The 25,244-nt window shown below is 35.5% G+C and overlaps 1 protein-coding gene across 1 annotated transcript; it reads left to right on the top strand.

Moving 5' to 3' along the window:
• The first annotated feature begins 6,479 nt into the window (after nucleotides 1–6,479).
• On the top strand, nucleotides 6,480–24,753 carry LOC114378841. Its single transcript, XM_028337442.1, has 18 exons — nucleotides 6,480–7,979; nucleotides 8,218–8,349; nucleotides 8,486–8,637; nucleotides 8,738–8,948; nucleotides 9,049–9,286; nucleotides 9,366–9,513; nucleotides 9,589–9,885; nucleotides 14,839–15,951; nucleotides 18,907–19,131; nucleotides 19,216–19,881; nucleotides 19,958–20,224; nucleotides 21,243–22,533; nucleotides 22,770–22,901; nucleotides 23,255–23,406; nucleotides 23,507–23,717; nucleotides 23,817–24,054; nucleotides 24,134–24,281; nucleotides 24,357–24,753. Exons 1-18 carry the CDS (start codon nucleotides 6,695–6,697, stop codon nucleotides 24,654–24,656), a joined length of 7,206 nt encoding a protein of 2,401 aa, XP_028193243.1. The 5' UTR covers nucleotides 6,480–6,694; the 3' UTR covers nucleotides 24,657–24,753.
• Nucleotides 24,754–25,244: the final 491 nt, after the last annotated feature.

The following is a 25,244-nucleotide window of genomic DNA, read 5'->3' on the forward strand; positions in this document are numbered from 1 at the left end:
TGTGGAAAACAACTAAAATGACAAAGTACATACCTCCCATGAGGGGTCTCTACGGGTCTGACAAAAGTGGGCCCATTTCTCCTTGCTAATGCCCTATTTTTCACAGACAATGTCGTCCACACCGTCCTTGTCGGCTGCAAGTGCCCATTTCCTAGTCAAGTCAGATTTAAACTGCCTCCAGCGCTTGCCGACAGTCTGAAGAATTTTCTTCTTTGTCCTACTGTTAGAAGCTTCAGGGATTTCAAATTCCGCCTGACAAACAATAAATTAGGTTTTATTGTAAGTAAATAACAAATTAAGGCTACTAAAGAAAATCAAAGAAGATAACTCAAATACCTGAATATCCTCCCATATCAAATCCTTGGACTTCCTTCCAGGTGTCATATGTCACATCGACCTTATCACGAGCGACAATCCCCAAATATGTTCTTAATTTCATCTTGTAGGGACCGTCGACCTTGCAGGTAGCAGGATCGACGTTGACCACAGGTCTTGTTGCCCCAGGTGGTCTAGTGGCCAATGATCGTAGCCGTGTCACCTTGTGTGTCCCCTTCAACGTAGATGGAGATGCTGATGCGTCTGCAGGAGGAGGAGGAAGAGGAGGAGGAGGCGAGGCAGGTGGAGTAGCCATGGTCCTTTAAAGAGAAAAAGTTGAGTTAGTAAATATTATCAAAAACAACACAGTATGGGTTATGTAAATGAATGTACCGAAATGAAATACTATATTAGAAAATTACGTTAGACGATGTTAATTAATTCTCCTTCATCATGATCATTACGATTAGCATGAACGTCATCAGCTTCTTCTTCTCCGACACTGCTAGAAGTCATTTGTGTAGACAAAGGACTAACATAAGTGTCCATGTATGAATCATCATCTTCTACATTAACACCAATTGTTTTCCCGTGTAGAACCACAGACCACCTTTCATCACAAGGGTCTTGCACATAAAATACTTGCTTAGCTTGTTCTGCCATGATGAAAGGGTCATTCTGGTAAGCTAGTTTCTTTAGGTCTACCAACGTAAACCCTACATCATCAGTCCGTACACCGGTGTTGCTGTCAACCCAGTTACATTTGAAAACACAAACAGTAAATTTGACATAGTTAAGCTCCCATATTTCATCAATGAAGCCAAAGTAAGGGATTGAAGCTACACAGGGATTGTCATCATGTACATTTGCAAAGTGTTGAGATTCAGCCTTTAGGGTGACCCCGCTGTTTTGCATTGTACTTTTATCGTCTTGTGCTTTTGTGTAAAAGGAATACTTGTTTATGTCGTATCCTTGCCAAGTTATAACATTTCTTTTAGGCCCATGAGCTAGCTTTCTTAATGTTTCAGAAGCATTTTCGTCAGCAAAGATTGTATCTTTAAACCAATCAGAGAAAGTCTTGTTATGATTTTTCAAGACCTAGTTCTTTGACATTTTTGGATTACTTTGTTTGACTAAACCTTCATGCTGAACTATGTATGGCAAAACTTCATTACTGTTGTTCAACACATACAAGTGAGCTTGTAACAAATCTTCTACACTTGGAGTGATAACATGCATTCCTCTTGAACCCTTACCGCCCACTCTGTCGTCATGGCGAGACTCAGGAAGACCAACAAGTTTAGCCTTTTCAATGTACTCTGAACAAAATTCAACGACTTCTTCTGCAATGTACCTTTCAACTATAGATGCTTCTGGACAATGTAGATGTTAATGTGTATGCATTAACATCGGTTTTTTGGAAAACCGATGTTAACATCATTAGTTAACATCAGTTTTTGAAAAACCGATGTTAACGTGTATGCATTAACATCGACTTTTTGGAAAACCGATGTTAAGAATGATACTTTATTTACAAATATGCCACCGCGTTTAACTTAACATCGATTTTGTCCAAAACCAATGTTAATAAGCCGATGTTAAAACTGCTTTTTGTAGTAGTGAGGGCTGAGTTGCCATGCTTTCATGAGGAATCAGGGTGTGATAAGTTAGTTGAGTATGTGTGTCTTAATGCGATCCTGGTTGAGTTTAGTCTTACAAGAGGAATCTGTGGATGATGCTTGATCAGGATTAGGCTAAACTATCATGAGGAATCGGGGTTTAGTATCTCAGGAGACACCATAAGAACACATGAGCATTGTTAGATAGAGAATACCTTTTTAGCATCAGGCACCTATTAGGAAGACCAATGTGTTCTCTACTTGTTTTTACACATCATTTCTCTCGCGTGATTTTCTTTCTTTTTGCACGGATAATTTATACACTTGTTCATATTCACACTTACTTTTACACACTAAACGCCTATTTGCTAAAATAGCTTCCAAATAACACAAGTTCCCCGAGTGTTCGATACTCGGTTCTTACCGTTTTATATTACTTGTGCGATCCGGTGCACTTGCTGGAAGCCGAACAAGTTCTTGGCACCGTTGCCGGGGAACTTCTTTTTATTTGGGAGGTTAGCTCATTTTTAGGTGTCTATTCTTTATTTGTTATTCTTTTATTGTTTTTGTGAATTTTTGTTTATGTTTATGTTTGCTTTTTTTTTCTCTTGACTTGGTGACTGCTGCTCTTTTTAGTGCTTTGTATGCATAGTAAATCTTTTGCAGATGATTTAGTTCCATGAGATTGAGAGCTTTTTAAAGAGTAGAATGAATATCTTGATGGCACACGATCAAGAGTGGGAACATGAATTAAGTCCTTACGATCAATATGAAGAAGAAAGAACTCCTAAACTTGAAAGTGTGTTTGAGGAATTCATGGCATACCATGCCAGCTCAAAAGCTAATCAAAATTCAATGAAAAATCATGAAATTCAATTTGGTAAGAGCTACTTAATAGAAAACTTTCATGGGGAACCAAAGTTACAACCTTACTATCAAAATGAAGCAGAACGAGGATCCAATCTGGATAAATTGTTGATGTAATTCATGGAAACAAATAAATCAACTCAACAAGCACTCCAAAGTGTAGAAATCTAGGTTGGTGAGCTGGCAGAAGTAGTAACTCAATTTATGTCCAAACTAGAAAAATCCTTTGTAGAGGTTGAAGCTCAAGAGAAAAGCCCTATAAAAGAGCATGAGTCAAGAGAAAAAGATGAGGAGAAAAATAAGGAACATACACAACAACAATGGGAGAAGTACTCAATAGTAGAAAACCAACAAGGAAATATTCTCCAAAGCAATAACCTTCCTCATCAACTGATTGACAAGAAAGGAAGGCAAGGAGAGCATGAGGAAACCTTAAGTGCCACACATTCTTTAATAACTAACACCTTTCTTGAAATGATTTGGAACGTCCTTCCAGATTATATGAAGTTCATGGAATTTCTAGCTAAAAGGCGAAACTTCAAGGAAGATGTGTTCTTTGTGACTTTCATGCCACCTTGAAGGTAATAAGTTATGCGTCAAGCTAATGACGTTAAAGAAGCGCTTCCTGGGAGGCAACCCAGTTTTTAAATTCTGTTATCTTTGTTTTCATGCATTTAAATCATTTGGAACTTGCTATATAGTTTGTACATAGGAGTATATCAGCCAATCTTTGGATGTTTAACAAAAAGGTTTCAATTTCTTGGAAAAAGGACTGAAAAATAACTTAGAAAAATATTTTCTGAAAAATAGTCCTTTCGTTAAGCGCATCTTTGTTCATGCGCTAAGCTGCGAGTCTCAAGCGCTTAGCGCCCAACCCTTGCATTTGAGGTTGATTTGGTCCGCTAAGCTGGCCAAGGTTGAGCTAAGCTAACTTAAATTCGATCTGAATTCAGCTAAGCTTCAGCCTGATCGCTAAGCGACAGCTTATCCATGGCTAAGCGTGACCTATTGTCGCCAAGCACAATTCCTTACGACCATAATTGAGGTCCATGATGCTAAGCGCCAATCATGGCAGCTAAGTGAGATTCATTGCGGCAATTTGATTTTTGTGTTTGCTCCTTAATAAAATTTTGTTTTACCATGAGTCTAATAAAACAATACTTATGTTTTCAGTACTTGTTATTTTGTTTTAATCCTTGATAAATTAAAAAAATTTCTTTTAGTCTCAACTAATAATAACAAATAAAAAAATTATCAAGGAACAAATACAAAATTTATGAATTCATCGAGAATTAGAAATAAGTGTCGATGATCAAAAATAAAATTGTTTTATTAGGAACTCAACGTAAAATAATAATTTATTAGAAAACAAGTAAAAAATTCAAATATTTATTTCAGATTAAAAATATATTCATGTCTTTTAAAAAATAAGATTAAAATTAAAAAAATAATCTCGATTTGGTTGCAAAAAATTGGGCAAGACGACTTTTTTATGATTCTTGCTAATTGCAATTTCTTTCAACGGCCGAGCCCATAGAACAAGCCAGTATAGCCACATTACCTGTTTCAATCCACTTTCTACTTCCACACTAGTTTAGATTATTTCATGATTAAATAGACATTTTTGTTCCCCCTTAATGTTTAATTCACTATAAAAATACATTCTTTCGTAAAGATGAAAATACAAAATTTAGTCTTCAAAAGTATAAAAAGTATGACAAATATATCTTACTGTTAACTTCCATCCATCATCGTTAATAAAATAGTTTACGTGACATAGAATGACGAATTTGTCACTAAAATGATTATCAATGTGGTCATGCTGACTGGATTGGACAAAAATGTCAGTAAGATATAATTTTTGGACGTAAATGCCAGTAATTTTTTGTTAGACAAAAATATCAATATTTTTTAATTGGAGAAAAATGTGAGTAATTTTTTTTACCTAAATGTCAATGCGTTCCATTGGACCAAAAATGTTAATAAGTTATGATTATTGGACGAAAATGTCAATAATTTTTTATTGGACCTAAACATCAGTATCTTTCTATTGGACTAATGTGTTAGATCCGAAATCTCGTTCCATTTAAGGGTAAAATTTAATTTTAGAATAAATTGTTACTACTTTTTACGGTTACAAGCATACCATTACAATAATCACTTAAAAAATATATTGGCAAACATAATTTAAAATAAACATAATAATAACGATAATATTGGTTATTAACCATAATTTGTTTGTCACAATAGAAATGATTCAAGATAAACATTGTACCAGTTTACCAAAATAAAACATTATAACGGTATATCAATCATTACAAAATTTTCCAAATTAGCCTAAAAGATAAATATATCACATATTTGACTTCTTCGAATCTTGGTTATTTCATTAACGGTAACCAAAATAAGTTAATAGTGACAAATATTTGTCTCAGTTTTTATACTTTTGAGAACTAAATTTTGTATTTTAATCTTTCAGGGATGTAATTATAAGCAAATTACACATTTAGAGAAAAAAAATGTCAATTTATCGCATTCACATTCCCAGAGAGTGAGAAGACAAAAAGTCAACAAAATATGATATCACAAATATGTCCGTATGTTGACAATTAGAGATGGTCATGTTAGCAATCATTTTATTGACAAATTCGTCCATTTGTACCACGTAGGTTATTTTATTAACAATGACGAACGAAAGTTAATGATCAGATATATTAGTCGTAATTTTTATACTTTCAAGACTAAATTTTATATTTTTATCTTTCAAGGATACAAAGATAAGAGTGACTATTTATTTTTATTTTATTGTTCTTTCAACATTAATCCTTATTATATTATTAACGTGGATGTGACTCAATTTCGCTGACAAAATTTTCACTAGTTTGTTTATTATTTATTTAGTTTACTTATATGTCATTTTCTTTTTAAATCTAAAGTCAATATTAGTGCAACTATTCAAACGCGCATATTAATTATTAATATACAATAAATAAATAAACTGCAACTGGATATAGGACCACTAACATAAACTAATTACACAAAACTTGTTGCCTGCCAGACGTACAAACAACCAATTTAATACAAATATCAAGATATCAGAATTCATACGTGTCACGGACTTCGAAAGCAAAATGTACCCAAACTAATAATTTCATGAGTTTAATTTGTCATTGTTAGTATATATATGTGACAAAATCAAAGTAAATAAAAAAGATATTCTCAATGTAACATTTAAACTTTTTTTTGAGTAATCATACTGCTAATACAAAATATGTATCAACTTTTTTATGCTCCAAGGGTTTGATATGTCTAAATCAAAACCTAAAGGGTTCTATTTAAACTGCTAGGCATATATGGATTTAGCTCCAATTATAATAAAAATGCAAAAGATAAGAAAATAAGGTATGTGCTGTTCATGGCCATGCCAAAAAATGTAAGGCTATAACTCTTGCTATCTGTGCAAATATGAGAATCAGAATTCTAACGATCATGACTCAAATTGTCACTGTCACGACATCCATCATGAAGAATTAAGTGCGAATCAGGATGTGCTAGGACCGTCAGCCTAATTAACACGGCTATGAGCTTTGCTGACTGTTTGGATTCTCCGTCCAAAAATTTGGTTAATTATCTCTAATAGAATTTTTCTTTTCAGTCATATTTTAAGACTCATTCAAAATCGTGTTCTAAGATGCATTGATTCAAATTCTATTAAAACTAACAACTTGATGATAATGTAACTTTTAAACATGACTTTATTTAGTGAATTTAAATAAAATTGTAATTTTATTGGCTTGGTTAGGTGAGAAATTTTGATATACTTCTGGAAAATTCTCTGAGCACTTCATACTGTAAACTTCATCGCTTGAGGTCGCGACAGATTTTAGTGTAGAATGGCCATGCTTACTATTCTCCTTCTAAGCAAACTACTTTCTCTCTTCTCTAAATTTGCAGTCGCAACAGATACCATCACCCAGTCTGAGTTCCTTGAAGATAACACGACCTTGGTTTCAAACAATGGAACCTTTGAGTTGGGTTTCTTTACCCCGGGTAGTAGTAGTTCCCCGAACCGCTATGTAGGAATCTGGTACAAAAATATTCCAATCAGAACCGTGGTTTGGGTTGCAAACCGCGACAATCCAATCAAAGACAACTCCAGCAAATTGAGCATAAACACACAGGGCAACCTGGTACTTGTCAACCAAAACAACACCGTTATTTGGTCAACAAACACGACAGCAAAAGCATCCCTTGTCGTAGCACAGTTGTTAGACTCAGGCAACTTGGTTCTAAGAGACGAGAAAGACACGAATCCTGAAAACTACTTGTGGCAGAGCTTTGACTATCCCTCAGACACGTTTCTACCTGGAATGAAATTGGGATGGGACTTGAAGAAAGGCCTCAATTGGTTCCTAACTGCTTGGAAAAACTGGGATGACCCTTCACCAGGGGACTTCACACGGTCTACTTTACATACCAATAATCCTGAAGAGGTTATGTGGAAGGGCACAACACAATACTACAGAAGTGGCCCATGGGATGGAATTGGATTCAGCGGTATCCCCTCTGTGTCATCTGACTCAAATACAAACTACACAATTGTGTCCAACAAGGATGAATTTTACATTACATATAGCTTGATCGATAAGTCGTTGATTTCAAGAGTTGTTATGAATCAAACACGATATGCTCGTCAGCGCTTGGCATGGAATATAGATAGTCAAACGTGGAGGGTGTCTTCAGAGTTGCCAACCGATTTCTGCGACCAGTATAATATTTGTGGCGCATTTGGGATTTGTGTCATTGGTCAGGCACCGGCGTGCAAGTGTTTAGATGGATTCAAGCCAAAATCGCCCCGAAATTGGACCCAAATGAGTTGGAATCAGGGGTGTGTGCACAACCAAACATGGAGCTGCAGGAAAAAGGGCAGGGATGGCTTTAACAAATTCAGTAACGTGAAGGTACCAGACACTAGAAGATCGTGGGTTAATGCAAATATGACACTTGATGAGTGCAAAAACAAATGTTGGGAAAATTGCTCATGTACAGCTTATGCAAATTCAGACATCAAGGGAGGAGGTAGTGGCTGTGCCATTTGGTTCAGTGATTTGTTAGATATAAGACTGATGCCAAATGCTGGGCAAGATCTGTATATTAGATTGGCAATGTCTGAAACAGGTATGCACTTTAAATTTTGGAGATGTTAGAGGAGAGAAATCTATAAAAGTTAACTGCATAAGTTATTTTAGTTTAGAGAACAGGATGATTTTTTAATTTTACCTTCTTATTTTTTTTTCTTTAAGTGTTTATTTAAAAATTTATCCAAACACGACTTATATGAATAAGTTATGTTTAATTCTACATAATGCCCAATTTACTTCTTATGTTGATTATTTATTTCTTTTGCTCTGTCAAGCTCAACAATATCAAGAGGCCAAACATAGTTCAAAGAAAAAGGTGGTTGTGATTGCAAGCACGGTCTCCTCTGTAATTGCTATACTATTAATTTTCATATTCATTTACTGGAGCTACAAAAATAAAAATAAAGGTTAGCCTTCGCCCAATAACATTTTCTTTTCATAAGGATTTCCATAGTATTTCCATGGAAAACCTGATGCATATATTCAAAATGGCTACATAAAGACTTACAATTTTGCTCATTCATATTGTGTGGGTCAAAACAGAGATCATCACTGGAATCGAAGGAAAGAACAATAAAAGCCAACAAGAAGATTTTGAGCTACCTTTATTTGACCTTGCCTCAATAGCACATGCCACAAATAACTTCTCAAATGACAATAAGCTTGGTGAAGGTGGTTTTGGGCCTGTATACAAGGTATGTGAGCAATCTACTACTGATAATTAAGAAATGACAACACCTGAAAATTTTTACTCACTACATTTAGCTTTCATTCGAACAAATGTTGTGTGTTCAGGGAATACTACCATATGGACAAGAGGTTGCTGTTAAGAGGCTTTCCGAAACATCTAGACAAGGATTAAAAGAATTTAAGAATGAGGTTATGTTATGTGCCGAACTCCAACATCGGAATCTTGTTAAAGTACTTGGCTGCTGCATTCAAGACGATGAGAAATTGCTCATATACGAATATATGGCCAACAAAAGCTTAGACGTCTTTCTTTTTGGTTAGTGTCTCTAACTCTAATTGTTAATGGAATGTTGGATTTCATTTTGTCCTTTTTTGTTATTGCAAGATTAAAAGAAGATAACAACGAAATTTGATAGATTCTAGTCAAGGTAAACTGCTTGATTGGCCTAAGCGTTTCTGCATTATAAATGGAATTGCTCGGGGACTACTTTATCTTCATCAAGACTCAAGACTAAGGATCATACACAGAGATCTTAAGGCAAGTAATGTTTTATTGGATAATGAAATGAATCCAAAAATTTCAGATTTTGGCTTGGCTCGAATGTGTGGAGGTGATCAAATTGAAGGGAAAACAAGCAGAGTAGTTGGTACATAGTAAGTAACTTATTTTCATGCTAAAATCTTGTTACGCATTTCTCAAATGTTAAATTAAATCTTTTCTGGTTTCATGTAGTGGTTATATGGCACCTGAATATGCCTTTGATGGAATATTTTCCATTAAATCCGATGTGTTTAGCTTTGGTGTATTATTGCTAGAGATAGTAAGTGGCAAGAAAAATAGGCTCTTCTCTCCAAACGACTACAACAATCTTATTGGGCATGTGAGTGACGTAACTTCATTTTCTTTTTATATAATGGAGCAATAGATAATCATATATTGTTTCAAAATATTTTAGGCATGGAGGCTGTCGAAAGAGGGAAAACCAATGCAATTCATTGACACTAGTTTGAAGGACTCATACAATCTACATGAGGCGTTGCGTTGCATTCATATTGGTCTCTTATGTGTGCAACATCATCCTAACGATAGACCAAACATGGCATCTGTGGTTGTATCATTGAGCAACGAGAATGCATTGCCTCTACCAAAGAATCCAAGCTACCAACTCAATGACATACCAACTGAAAGAGAATCTTCTTCTAATACATCCCTTTCTGTTAATGATGTCACTACCTCAATGTTGAGTGGGAGATAGACAAATTAACTAGCTCTATTTCCTACCTACATATTGAATTATATATTTATCGTCCTAATAATTTTTGTATCCATGTTTCGTAGTTGATTTGAAATTTTTTTGCTATGGACCTTTGCTAATGATACTCTAAAAATTGAATGCAAAAAATATTTTGAAAATCCTTAAATCAAAGTAGAATATTAACTAGCAATATAGCCCATGCTAAGCGCGAGTCTTGTAACATTTTTTATTGTTGTAGTATCAAATTTTATAATTTAGCGTCAAAAGTTTAAATTTAACATTTTCATTGTCATTCAATCTCTTTACCTAATCCAATCTTTCTTTTGAAAAGGATTTTTATTAAATGTAATACAAAGGATGTATAAATCATTACTCAATGTAGTGAAATAAAAATAATATATGGATTATGTGAAAACGGAAGAACAATCAAATGTTTTGTCAAGGACATGATTCTCAATGCAATTGATGGAATGACTTATATATGTTTTTGGTGTCACACATTTTAGTCATATTTGATTTTTGTCCCCCAAATTTTATTTGTTTTTACACCGTTAATTTGTGGAATATAGTGTAAATATTTTGGATTCGTAATTTGTAGAGGTTTTTTAAAATTAAAAATCAAATTTTTAATTTAAATTGCATATGCGATTTTATTTAACAATTTTTCTGTTAGAATTTTTGGATTTTCAAACGTACATATTTAAGAATTTTAAAAAATGCACTCCGTTGCTAGAGTAACATTAGTAATAATGCACCATAAAAAAATAATGTTTTTTTGGCCGTTTATTTGTGGCAGTTTCAAAAAACCACCGCAAATGTTACCATCTGTGTAATTTTACACACGTCACTACTCTCCACTCAACAATTTAAAAGTTTACAATATATTTTTTTAATATTAAAATTCAAACATCTGCGCCCAAACCCCAATCGTAGACAATGTAGTCTCTCATTTAGGTTTTGAAGTTCTTCATAGCACCGGAACACGGTGGATTTTCACGGTGCTAGAACACCAACACCCAAACCACAATCATAGATAGTGTAGAATCTCGTTTAGTGTTCATAGTTCTTCGTAGCACATAAACATGGTGGATTTTCCATCTTCTATGAAGTCTCGCTTGGGTCTTGCATTTTTGGTTTAGGGTTCCTCCCTCATTTCTATTCTCAATATAACATTCCATTTTTCATAAAATAAATTAAAAATAATTTTATTTAAAAATAAATAAAATTTTAGAAAAATAATGAGATTTTTATAATTAAATTATTAGGAAGTCTCACATCGCCTGCCTCAATCCTTGGGGTGCAGCTTATATATCTGTCGGATAACTTCACTTAGTGCCAATTGATTTTAAGATGAAATCTAACATGATATCAGAGCCTATTGTCCATCTTAGTTTTCCCTGCCATATCGGCGACTCGCCTATATCGACGGCATATGTGGAAGGGGGATGTTAGGAAGTCCCACATCGTTGGACAACTTCACTTGGTGCCAATTGGTTTTAAGATAAAATCTAACATGGTATCAGAGCCGCCATGTCGGCGGCTCGTCTCATCTGTGGAGGGGGGATGTTAGGAAGTCCCATATCGCCTGCCTCAATCCTTGAGGTGCAGCTTATATATTTGTTGGACAACTTCACTTAGTGTCAATTGGTTTAAAGATGAAATTTAACATAAATAAAAAAGAAGAAATATTTTTATTAATTAAATGATGGTTTTTAGGTAAATAAAATAAATATATGTTATTAGAAAATAAAAAGGATGTTTTATTTATTCATTTGATAGGGAGGAAAATAGAGTTCCTTTTTATAAAATAATAAAATAAATAAAAATAGAGTGAATAATAGGTTGAGAGTACCTTAGCTATAAATATAGACATATTATATCAGTTTTTACATTAACAAATACATCTCTAAGCTCTCTCTTCTCCTCAAATTCGTTTGTGGTGAGAGAAATGTCCTTCGCACGAAGACAGTAAAATGGAGGCTCTAATCCCTTGACCTTCTCTCTAACGCTTGGAAACCCTAACAGAGCAATCAGAGGAAAAACTTGAGGCATCTTAGGGAACCACGTGAGCCAACATAGAGGTAAGGGATGAGTTTATCGCAATTGGGGTTAGAATGAACATTTGTAGGGATCCTTAGAGGATCAAATTGAGATTTATTTTGAGATGTTTACTATATTGTAATTCTTCCTTTATGATTATAATTACGAGATTGTTGTGTTTGACGGACCAATTGATGCCTTGATGAGAATTGGTTGATAAAACTGAGTGCTCTTGGTGTTTTCATGTTTTTTACCTATGATTTTGATAAGATTATGTGAAATTGTTTGAGGGGTTTAATCATATGAATATAATATATTAATATTATTATTGTGTGACATGTATATGAGGCGTGATAACGTGTTGTCTTGGGATTATGGAAGTGTGATGAATTATGTGTAAGTGACGAGTTCAATATGTGTTAAATTGTGAGATTCTACATGTGTATTGAGATGTTGTGTGCATTGAGAATTAAGCTATGAATCGTACAAACACATGATTATAAGACCCTTTAAGGGTGATGAGTTAATGCACGACGAGTATTATGATGGGATCCACTGTAGGGACCCGACGGGTTTAATAACTTTGAGGCGTGACAAGTTAAAATTCTTTCGAGAATAATTAAGGAGTAGTGTGTTTTGTATAGTTCATAGATACAATCTCCGTGCTAAAATGTTTTTTGTGTTGGACTTGAATCAGGAGGGAAAGGCCCTGACGGACTCTTCGAAGTGTAGGTCATGGGGGTAAATACACTTGGTTTGAATGTTTCTTAAAGCCTATACTAATCCCATATGGTTGGAGCGTTCTTGCAAAATAGAGTGACTCTCATTGGTCTCCCTATGATTTTACCTAGTGAGAGTGACTTGATTTACCAATGTGTGGTCTGTCTTGTCATGTACTTCTAGGCGTCCGACAAGGTTTTTCACTGACATGGTACCATATTGCATATAAGATTGAGTCTTAGTATATTTGTTGCATAACGCTTATGTATTGATCGATATTGATTGGTTAAGTGATATTGTGTTTTGATCCTTAAGCGCATGAAAGATGTGAAAATGTGTGAGACGTGTAGTGTTGAGATGTGATGTTACGTGATAAGTGGTGGAATGACATGAGTTGTGTAAAAGTTGTATTTCATTTATATGATATGTATATATATGTTGTTCTGATTCTCTCTATTAGTTAAGAATGTGATAACTCACATCCTGTGTTCCATTGGACCAAAAATGTTAATAAGTTATTATTATTGGACGAAAATGTCAATAATTTTTTATTGTATCTAAATATTAGTATTTTCCTATTGGACTAATGTGTTAGATCCAAAATATCGTTTCATTTAAGTGTAAAATATAATTTTAGGATAAATTGTTACCATTTTTTACCGACAATAATAATCACTTAAAAAATATATTGACAAACATAATTTAAAATAAATATAATAATAACGATAATATTGGTTATCAACCATAATTTGTTTGTCACAATATAAATGATTCTAGATAAACATTGTACCAGTTTACCAAAATAAAATATTATAACAGTATACCAATCATTACAAATTTTCAAAATTAGCCTAAAAGATAAATATATCACATATTTGACTTCTTCGAATCTTAGCTATTTCATTAACCATAACGAACAAAAGTTAATATTCAAAAATATTTATCTCAGTTTTTACACTTATGAGAACTAAATTTCGTATTTTCATCTTTCAAAGACACAATTGTCAATGAATCACACATTTAGAGACAAAATGTCAATTTATCCCATTCATATTCTTAGAAAGTGCGAAGATGAAAAGTCAGATGATATCACAAATATGTCTCTAAGTTGGCAATTAAAGATGGTCACATTAGCAATCATTTTATTGACAAATTCGTCCATTTGTGTTACGTAGGTTATTTTGTTAACAAAGTTTTTGGTCGGATATATTTGTCGTACTATTTATACTTTCGAGATTAAATCTTATATTTTTATCTTTTAAGAATGTATTTATCAGACAATTACACATTCATAAATAAAAGTAATTATTTATCATTATTTTATTGTTCTTTCAACGTTAATCCTTATTATATTATTAACATGTATGTGACTCAATTTCGCTAACAATATTTTCACTCGTTTGTTTATTATTTATTTAGTTTACTTATATGTTCATTTTCTTTTTAAATCTAAAGTCAATATTCTAAGAAGAGTTTGAACAAAACTTTAGAATATAATTATGTAGTGCAACAATTCAAACGCGCATATTAATTATTAATATAAAATAAATAAATAAACTGCAACTGGATATAGGACCACTAACATAAACTAATGACACAAAACTTGTTGCCTGCCAGACGTACAAACAACCAATTTAATACAAATATCAAGATATCAGAATTCACACGTGTCACGGACCTTCGAAAGCAATGTACCCAAACTAATAATTTCATGAGTTTAATTTGTCATTGTTAGTATATATATATATATATATATATATATATATATATATATATATATATATATATATATAATTGACAAAATCAAATATTCTTAATGTAACATTTAAACTTTTTTTGAGTAATGATACTGCTAATACAAAATATTTATCAACTTTTTTATGCTCCAAGGGTTTGATGTCTAAAAGAAGAAGACCATAATCCTAACCTAATCACAACATAATACAGTATTTATCACATAATGTATCACCTATTTCTTTTTTGTTTTACCTTAGGATATATGAGCTGTAAATAGTACAATAGTACATGAATATGTTTTCTCATTTTCTGTTATTCCTTCCTATCCTCTAGGTCATTCTTTGTATTCCTTTTCCTAAATGAGTTGTAATCATGGTTCTGTCAATGCACAAAAATATATATGAATCTTTCCCTCTTTATTCTTTTTGTTGATTTCTCTGTTATGGTATCAAGAGCCTTTTAAGGTTCCATGTCTATCAACTCGATCTGATTTTGATCATGAGGAGACTCCTACCCCTCCCCCCCGCTCCTCCTTTTATCGACCCCATCCAGCAACCTTCTAGCCCATTTCACATTCATCCCAGTGAAAGCCCTACCTCTGTTATTTTTACCCCACCACTTACAGGGAACAACAACCAATCATGGTCTAGATCCATTCGGATGGCCTTGATATCCAAAAATAAAATGGGCTTCCTTACTGGAACAATCTCCATTTCGGCTAGAACTAACCCTCTATTTCCTTATTGGGAGTGTTGCAATACGCTTCTTATGTCTTGGTTGATTCATTTTGTTTCTCCCTCTATTGCCCAAAGTATCATTTTCTTCGAAAATGCTGCTGCCATTTGGACTGATCTTCGCGAAAGGTTCTCTCAAGGCGACTTGTTGCGTTTTGCCGAGTTACAAGAAGAGATTTACTCTCTCAAGCAAGGTTCTACTTCTGTCACCGACTACTACACTACTCTCAAATCTTTGTGGGAGGAATTAGACAATTTCCGTCCTTTGACTCCTTGCACTTGCTCAGCCAAAGATTTTCATCATCAGGATTTCATTATCCGATTTCTCAAAGGACTCAATGAGCGCTTCGCCATGGTCCGATCACAGATTCTGCTTCTTGATCCCCTACCTTCTGCCAACAAGGTTTTCTCCATGATTATTCAGCATGAACAACATCATTCCACCAATATCTCACCATCGCTCGATGTTAACCTGTTTGCCAACGTCGTCTCTAGTCGAAGCCGTGGCATTCCACAGTCAGGGGGAGGCAAATCGAACTCTTCCAACCGCAAATGTGACCACTGTGGTCGCCTTGGCCACACCAGCGATGCTTGCTATCAGAAACAAGGAAACACCATTCCTAAATGTGAACATTGTACGCGATACGGTCACACCATGGATATATGCTACGCCAGATTTGGATATCCACCTGGCCACCCAAAATACTCGAGCCGACCTCACCTTCCCAACAAGACTGGAACTTTCGGAGGTGGCGCCGCTGGTGGTGCCGCTGTCAACAACACTACAAGAGAAGGAAATCAAACACTACATGGAGAAGCACATAAGGATTGGGTCAGCTACAATACCCCGTCCCAACATCACATAGGCCCAATTCCAACAACTGATGGCTCTACTCCAGAAGACTCAAGTTGGTGGTGCGAATACAAATGACATACCCATTAGAGCAAACATTAGTCACTCCAGCCCAAACTCTGTTTCTGATCTGTGTGGTACCTCATTTATTTTTTCTATCAACACCACCCACACACCTAGCACAAATAACACACCCTGGATTATAGATTCAGGGGCCACGGACCATATCACTAGTTGCTTGCATTACTTTCACACTTATTCTAAAATAAAACCAATAAAAATTAATCTACCCAATGGACAATTTGTTGAAGCCCACATTACTGGAACAATTTACTTTTCATCAAGTTTTGCCATTCATGATGTCTTGTATGTTCCTGGTTTTTCTTTTAATCTTCTATCCATCTCTAAATTACTTTCCAATCTTAACTACTCCATAATCTTCTCCAATATGTCTTGTAAAATACAGGAAATGAACACATTGAAGATGATTGGTTCGGCTAAATTAAAGAAAGGGTTATATCACTTGGAAATCGGAGACATAGGATCACCCTCACACTCACCTTCCACCATCAACAATGCAAACATCAACCATACCAATGACTCTACTCTTTGGCATTTTAGATTAGGACATTTATCTGGAAATCATCTTAACATTTTACATCAAGAATACCCTTTCATTTCTAGCAATTTCAATGAAATTTGTGATGTTTGCCATTTAGCAAAACAAAGAAAGTTACCCTATTCTCTTAGTACTAAACGTAGTTTTAAAATTTTTGAATTAATTCATATGGATATTTGGGGTCCTTTTTCCAAGCATTCTATTCACGGTCACAAATATTTTTTAACTATCCTTGATGACTACAGTTGTTACACTTGGATGGTTTTGTTGAAAACAAAAGCTGAAGTTAAAACACATATAGAAAATTTTGTTGCTTTGGTTGAAAACCAATTTGAAACAACCATCAAGTGTATACGCTCTGATAATGGACCGGAATTTTTGCTAAGAAATTTTTTCTCTTCAAAGGGCATACTTCATCAAACTAGTTGTGTTTACACACGACAACAAAATGGGAGAGTTGAAAGCAAACATCAACACATTCTTAATGTTGCTCGGGCCCTCATGTTTCAATCCAAAATTCCTGGTAATCTCTGGTCTTATGTCGTTAAACATGTTGTCTTCTTAATTAATCGTGTTCCTTCTCCTGTCATTTTAAACAAGACACCTTTTGAACTTTTGTATAAACAAAAACCTGATTTTTCTATGCTCAAGGTCTTTGGTTGTTTATGTTTTGTTTCAAAACACACTCCACAACACAAATTTGATGCTAGATCTCGAAAGAGAGCCTTTTTGGGTTACGAAAATGGAACAAAAGGGTATGTTGTTCTTGATACAAGCAACAAAGAAATTTTTATTTCCAGAAATGTTCTATTTCATGAAATGCAATTTCCTTTTCTCAAAGACAGCCCACACAATATTACTATAAGCCCACAAATAGATATCCTACCTGCACCATTCATAGCCCAAGACACATTTCCTAACCTCACTACTCCCACTCAACTAGACAGATCCACCATCTCCAATGAACCAAACCCTCTTCCTCCTTCTCCAAACATCCTTTCGCCGCTACTCATGCATCCAGAAACACCAACATTCTCTTACTCCTCTCCCTCATCTTTGCCTACTCCATCACCGAATTCGCCACTACCTGAGAACCCTCCTCCACTTCGTCGTTCAAATCGACCAAGCCAACCACCCTCTTATTGATGGAAGCTTGCTTGTGGAGCTTCTATGGAGGCTGGATCTTTGAGCTTCAATGGGGTCCTTTAATGGTGATTTTCCACCATGGAGATGCAGCGGAAGACAAAGGAAAGGAGGTGAGAGGAGGCGCCATCCATTAAGGAATAAGCCATGGAAGAAGGAGCTTCACCACCAAGATGAGCCTTGGATAAGAAGCTTGGAGAGGATGCTTCAATGGAGGAAAAGAAAGAGGGAGAGAAAGAGAGAGGGGGGAGCACGAAATTGAAGGAATAAAAGAGGGAGAGAAGTGGAACTTTGAAGTATGTCTCATAAGACTCTCATTCATCAAAGTTACAACAAGTGTTACACATGCTTCTATTTATAGACTAGGTAGCTTCCTTGAGAAGATTTCTTGAGAAAACTTCCTTGAGAAGCTTCTTTGAGAAAACTTCCTTGAGAAGCTAGAGCTTAGCTACACACACCTCTCTCATAACTAAGCTCACCTCCTTGAGAAGCTTCCTTAAGAAGATTCCTAAAGAAGCTAGAGCTTAGCTACACATACCTTTCTAATAGCTAAGCTCACCTCCTTGAGATGAGAAGCTAGAACTTAGCTACACACCCCCTATAATAGCTAAGCTCACCCCCATGACAAAAACCATGAAAATACAAAAAAAGGTCCATACTACAAAGACTACTCAAAATGCCCCGAAATACAAGGCTAAAACCCTATACTACTAGAATGGCCAAAATACAAGGCCCAAATGAAGGAAAAACCTATTCTAATATTTACAAAGATAAGCGGGCTCATACTTAACCCATGGGCTCGAAATCTACCCTAAGGCTCATGAGAACCCTAGGGCCTACCCTTGGATCTCTAGCCCAATCTACTTGAAGTCTTCTACCCAATGCCCTTGCGGGATAGGATTGCATCACTTATCTCTCTGATTACAAGTGTGATCTACCAGCTCTCAAATATGTTCAATCAACTTCAACGTGCTCTTATCCCATTCAATCCTCCATCACATATGACAGGATATCTCCCTCTCATCATCGATACATCATGTCTCTGTCCTCTGAGTCTGAGCCCGCCAGCTTTCAAGAAGCCGTTCAACATCAATGTTGGAGGGAAGCCATGAGTCATGAAATTGAGGTCTTGATGATGAACCGGACTTGGGATATTTTGGGATATTGTTCAGACCCCTCCTCGTGTTCGTCCCATTGGCTGCAAATGGGTCTACAAAATCAAGAGATTGCCTGATGGCAGCATTGAACGACACAAAGCCTGTCTCGTTGCAAAGGGGTTTTCACAAATTGAAGGTGTGGATTACTTCGAAACCTTTTCTCCTGTGGTCAAAATGTCCACCATTCGTGTGGTGCTTGCTCTAGCTTCAATTAACCACTGGACCATTCAACAATTAGATGTGAGTAACGCATTTCTACATGGAGATCTGTCTGAAGACGTTTACATGATGATACCGTCTGGATTACCTGGTAGCCCCTCTTAGAGCTGCAAACTTCGGAAATCCTTGTATGGCTTGAAACGGGCAAGCCGAAAATGGTATGAGAAATTATCCTCCCTTCTCTTAACTTATGGATATCGACATGCTCATGCTGATCATAGCCTTTTCATTAAGAATCATCATTTTGAATTCACTGCCCTCATTATATATGTTGATGACATTGTTTTAACTGGTAATTCTCCTTGTGAAATCACCAACATCAAGAAGATTTTGCATTCTAATTTTCACATCAAGGATCTCGGCACATTGAAGTATTTTTTGGGCATCGAAGTGGCCCATTCAAGCCAAGGGATTTCACTATGTCAAAGAAAATATTGTCTTGACCTTCTCAAGGATTCTGGGATGCTTGGTTGCAAGCCCTCTTCTACACCTATGGATAGCACTCTTCGACTCCATGCTGATTCCTCTAGCCTCCTTCCTAATCCGCTGCCATATAGAAGACTAGTTGGTCGCTTGATTTACCTTACTAGCACTAGGCCTGACATAGCCTTTGCTATGCAACAATTGAGCCAATTTATGTCCAAACCCACTAAAGCTCATCACCATGCAGCTATCAAAGTTCTTCGCTACCTTAAAAGTTGTCCCGGCAAAGGCTTACTCTTTCCCAGAAATTGTAATACCCAAATCCGTGGTTTTAGTGATGCCGATTGGGCAACTTGTGTAGATTCTAGGCGATCCATCACTGGCTATTGCTTTTTTTATTGGTAATTCACTGGTTTCATGGAAGACAAAGAAACAGAACACAGTCTCACGTTCCTCTTCCAAAGCTGAATATCGCGCTCTAGCTTCTGCAACCTGTGAACTGCAGTGGCTAACTTTTCTTCTTAGAGATTTGCAAGTTCCTTGCTCACCTCAACCTAGCCTCTACTGTGACAACCAAAGCGCTCTTCACATAGCTGCCAACCTTGTTTTTCATGAACGGACGAAGCACTTGGATATTGATTATCATCTAGTTAGAGAGAAATCCCAGATTGGTCTTATGCGGCTGCTTCCTGTTTCCTCTTCAAATCAATTGGCTGACATTTTCACCAAAGCCCTCTCACCTCGCCTCTTCACCATGAATCTATCCAAGCTGCAGCTAGCTGATATCTACCTACCTCCAACTTGTGGGGGGCTAAAAGAAGAAGACCATAATCCTAACCTAATCACAACATAATACAGTATTTATCACATAATGCAGCACCTATTTCTTTTCTGTTTTACCTTAGGATATATGAGCTGTAAATAGTACAATAGTACAGGAATATGCTTTCTCATTTTCTGTTATTCCTTCCTATCCTCTAGGTCATTCTTTGTATTCCTTTTCCTATATAAGTTGTAATCATCGTTCTGTCAATGCACAAAAATAAATCTTTTCCTCTTTATTCCTTTTGTTGATTTCTCTGTTAATGTCTAAAACAAAACCTAAAGGATTCTATTTAAACTGCTAGGCATATGTACGTGGATTTAGCTCCAATTATAATAAAAGTGCAAAAGATAAGAAAATAAGATATGTGCTGTTCATGGCCATGACAAAAAATGTAAGGCTATAACTCTTGCTATCTGTGCAAATATGAGAATCAGAATTGTAACGATCGATCATGACTCAAATTGTCACGGTCACGACATCCATCATGAAGAATTAAGTGCGAATCAGGATGTGTTAGGACAGTCAGCCTAATTACCACGGCTATGAGCTTTGCTGACTGTTTGGATTCTCCGTCCAAAAATATTGTTAATTATCTCTAATAGAATTTTTCTTTTCAATTAAGACTCGTTCAAAATCGTGTTCTAAGATGCATTGATTCAAATTCTATTCAAACTAACAACTCGATGGTAATGTAACTTTTAAACATGACTATATTTAGTGTATTTAAATAAAATTGTAATTTTATTGGCTTGGTTAGGTGGGAAATTTTGATATATTTAAAATTTCTGATTCATAGATTCCTCCTATATTTTTGAACTGCTGGAAAATTCTCTGAGCACTTCATACTGTAAACTTCAACGCTTGTAGTCGCAACAGATTTTAGTGTAGAATGGCCATGCTTACTATTCTCCTTCTAAGCAAACTACTTTCTCTCTTCTCTAAATTTGCAGTCGCAACAGATACCATCACCCAGTCTGAGTTCCTTGAAGATAACACGACCTTGGTTTCAAACAATGGAACCTTTGAGTTGGGTTTCTTCACCCCGGGTAGTAGTAGTTCCCCGAACCTCTATGTAGGAATCTGGTACAAAAATATTCCAATCAGAACCGTGGTTTGGGTTGCGAACCGCGACAATCCAATCAACGACAACTCCAGCAAATTGAGCATAAACACAAAGGGCAACCTGGTACTTACCAACCAAAACAACACCGTTATTTGGTCAACAAACACGACAACAAAAGCATCCCTTGTCGTAGCACAGTTGTTAGACTCAGGCAACTTGGTTCTAAGAGACGAGAAAGACACGAATCCTGAAAACTACTTGTGGCAGAGCTTTGACTATCCCTCAGACACGTTTCTACCTGGAATGAAATTGGGATGGAACTTGAAGAAAGGCCTCAATAGGGTCCTAACTGCTTGGAAAAACTGGGATGACCCTTCACCAGGGGACTTCACACTGTCTATTTTACATACCAATAATCCTGAAGAGGTTATGTGGAAGGGCACAACACAATACTACGGAAGTGGCCCATGGGATGGAACTGTATTCAGCGGTAGCCCCTCCGTGTCATCTGACTCAAATGTAAACTACGCAATTGTGTCCAACAAGGATGAATTTTACATTACATATAGCCTAATTGATAAGTCGTTGATTTCAAGAGTTGTTATTAATCAAACAAAATATGTTCGTCAGCGCTTGTTGTGGAATATAGATAGTCAAACGTGGAGGGTGTCTTCAGAGTTGCCAACCGATTTCTGCGACCAGTATAATACTTGTGGCGCATTTGGGATTTGTGTCATTGGTCAGGTACCGGCGTGCAAGTGTTTGGATGGATTCAAGCCAAAATCGCCCCGAAATTGGACCCAAATGAGTTGGAATCAGGGGTGTGTGCACAACCAAACATGGAGCTGCAGGAAAAAGGGCAGGGATGGCTTTAATAAATTCAATAGCGTGAAGGCACCAGACACTAGAAGATCGTGGGTTAATGCAAGTATGACACTAGATGAGTGCAAAAACAAATGTTGGGAAAATTGCTCATGTACAGCTTATGCAAATTCAGACATCAAGGGAGGAGGTAGTGGCTGTGCCATTTGGTTCAGTGATCTGTTAAATATAAGACTGATGCCAAATGCTGGACAAGATCTGTATATTAGATTGGCAGTGTCTGAAACAGGTATGCACTTTAATTTTTGGAGATGTTAGAGGAGAGAAATCTATAAAAGTTAACCGCGTAATATCTTAGTTTAGAGAACAGGATGATTTTTCATTTTACCTTCTTATTTTCTTTTTCTTCATGTGTTTATTTAAAAATTTATCCAAACACGACTTATATGCATAAGTTATGTTTAATTCTACACAATGCCCAACTTACTTCCTATATTGATTGTTTATTTCTTTTTGTCTGTCAAGCTCAACAAAATCAAGACGAGAAACATAGCTCAAAGAAAAAGGTGGTTGTGATTGCAAGCACGGTCTCCTCTGTAATTGCTATACTATTAATTTTCATATTCATTTACTGGAGCTACAAAAATAAAAATAAAGGTTAGCCTTCTCGCCCAATAACATTGTCTTTTCAAAAGGATTTCCTTAGTATTTCCATGGAAAAGCTGATGAATATATTCAGAATGGCCACAAAAAGACTCAGCACAATTGCCGTGTCCATCCATTTTGAAATCAAAGGAAATCGTGCAATCGTACTCTTCATATATATTTTATATGGAAAATATTGCCATTTTCCCCTTCTCCCAAATGACTAACATAATTTTCAATAAAAGGCTCTCAATTAAGAATAGAATACAAACTATAACTTTCAAATTAATAACACCCGAAAGCCGACTTTCTTAGTATGGGTTGAAATATAATTTTGCTTATTCATATTGTTTGGGTCGAAACAGAGATCATCACCGGGATCGAAGGAAAGAACAATAAAAGCCAACAAGAAGATTTTGAGCTACCTTTATTTGACCTTGCCTCAATAGCACATGCCACAAATAATTTTTCAGATGACAATAAGCTTGGTGAGGGTGGTTTTGGGCCTGTATACAAGGTATGTGAGCAATTTACTACTGATAAATAAGAAATGACAACACCTGAAAATTTTTAGTCACTACGTTTAACTTTCTTTCGCACAAATGTTATGTGTTTAGGGAATACTACCAGATGGACAAGAGGTTGCTGTTAAGAGGCTTTCACGAACATCTAGACAAGGATTAAAAGAATTTAAGAATGAGGTTATGTTATGTGCCGAACTCCAACATCGGAATCTTGTTAAAGTTCTTGGCTGCTGCATTCAAGACGATGAGAAATTGCTCATATACGAATATATGGCCAACAAAAGCTTAGACGTCTTTCTTTTTGGTTAGTGTCTCTAACACTAATTGTTAATGCAATGTTGGATTTCATTTTGTCATTTTTGTTATTGCAAGATTAAAATAAGATAACAATGAATTTTGATAGATTCTAGTCAAGGTAAACTGCTTGATTGGCCTAAGCGTTTCTGCATTATAAATGGAATTGCTCGGGGACTACTTTATCTTCATCAAGACTCAAGACTAAGGATCATACACAGAGATCTTAAGGCAAGTAATGTTTTATTGGATAATGAAATGAATCCAAAAATTTCAGATTTTGGCTTGGCTCGAATGTGTGGAGGTGATCAAATTGAAGGGAAAACAAACAGAGTAGTTGGTACATAGTAAGTAACTTATTTTCATGCTAAAATCTTGTTACGCATTGCTCAAATGTTAAATTAAATCTTTTCTGGTTTCTTGTAGTGGTTATATGGCACCTGAATATGCCTTTGATGGGATATTTTCCATTAAATCCGATGTGTTTAGCTTTGGTGTATTATTGCTAGAGATAGTTAGTGGCAAGAAAAATAGGCTCTTCTATCCAAACGACTACAACAATCTTATTGGGCATGTGAGTGACGTAACTTCATTTTCTTTTTATATAATGGAGCAATAGATAACCATATATTGTTTCAAAATATTTTAGGCATGGAGGCTGTGGAAAGAGGGAAATCCAATGCAATTCATTGACACTAGTTTGAAGGACTCATACAATCTACATGAGGCGTTGCGTTGCATTCATATTGGTCTCTTATGTGTGCAACATCATCCTAACGATAGATCAAACATGGCATCTGTGGTTGTATCATTGAGCAATGAGAATGCATTGCCTCTACCAAAAAATCCTAGCTACTTACTCAATGACATACCAACTGAAAGAGAATCTTCTTCTAATACATCCTTTTCTGTTAATGATGTCACTACCTCAATGTTGAGTGGGAGATAGATAAATTAACGAGCTTTATTTCCTACCTACATATTGAATTATATATTTATCGTCCTAATAATTTTTGTATCCATGTTTGGTCGTAGTTGATATAAAATGTTTTTTGCTATGCACCTTTGCTAATGATACTCTAAAAATTGAATGCAAAAAATATTTTGAAAATCCTTAAATCAAAGTAGAATATTAACTAGCAATATAACCCATGCTAGGCGCGAGTCTTGTAACATTTTTTATTGTTGTAGTATCAAATTTTATAATTTAGCGTCAAAAGTTTAAATTTAACATTTTCATTGTCATTCAATCTTTTTACCTAATTCAATCTTTATTTTGAAAGGGATTTTTATTAAATGTAATACAAAGGATGTATAAATCATTACTCAATGTAGTGAAATAAAAATAATATATGGATTATGTGAAAACGGAAGAACAATAAAATGCTTTGTCAAGGACATGATTCTCAATGCAATTGATGGAATGACTTATATATGTTTTTGGTATCACACATTTGAGTCATATTTGATTTTTGTCCCCCAAATTTTATTTGTTTTTACACCGTTAATTTGTGGAATACAGTGTAAATATTTTGGA

The sequence above is a fragment of the Glycine soja genome, chromosome 12 (genome assembly GCF_004193775.1).
Source record: "Glycine soja cultivar W05 chromosome 12, ASM419377v2, whole genome shotgun sequence".
Taxonomy (NCBI): domain Eukaryota; kingdom Viridiplantae; phylum Streptophyta; class Magnoliopsida; order Fabales; family Fabaceae; genus Glycine; species Glycine soja.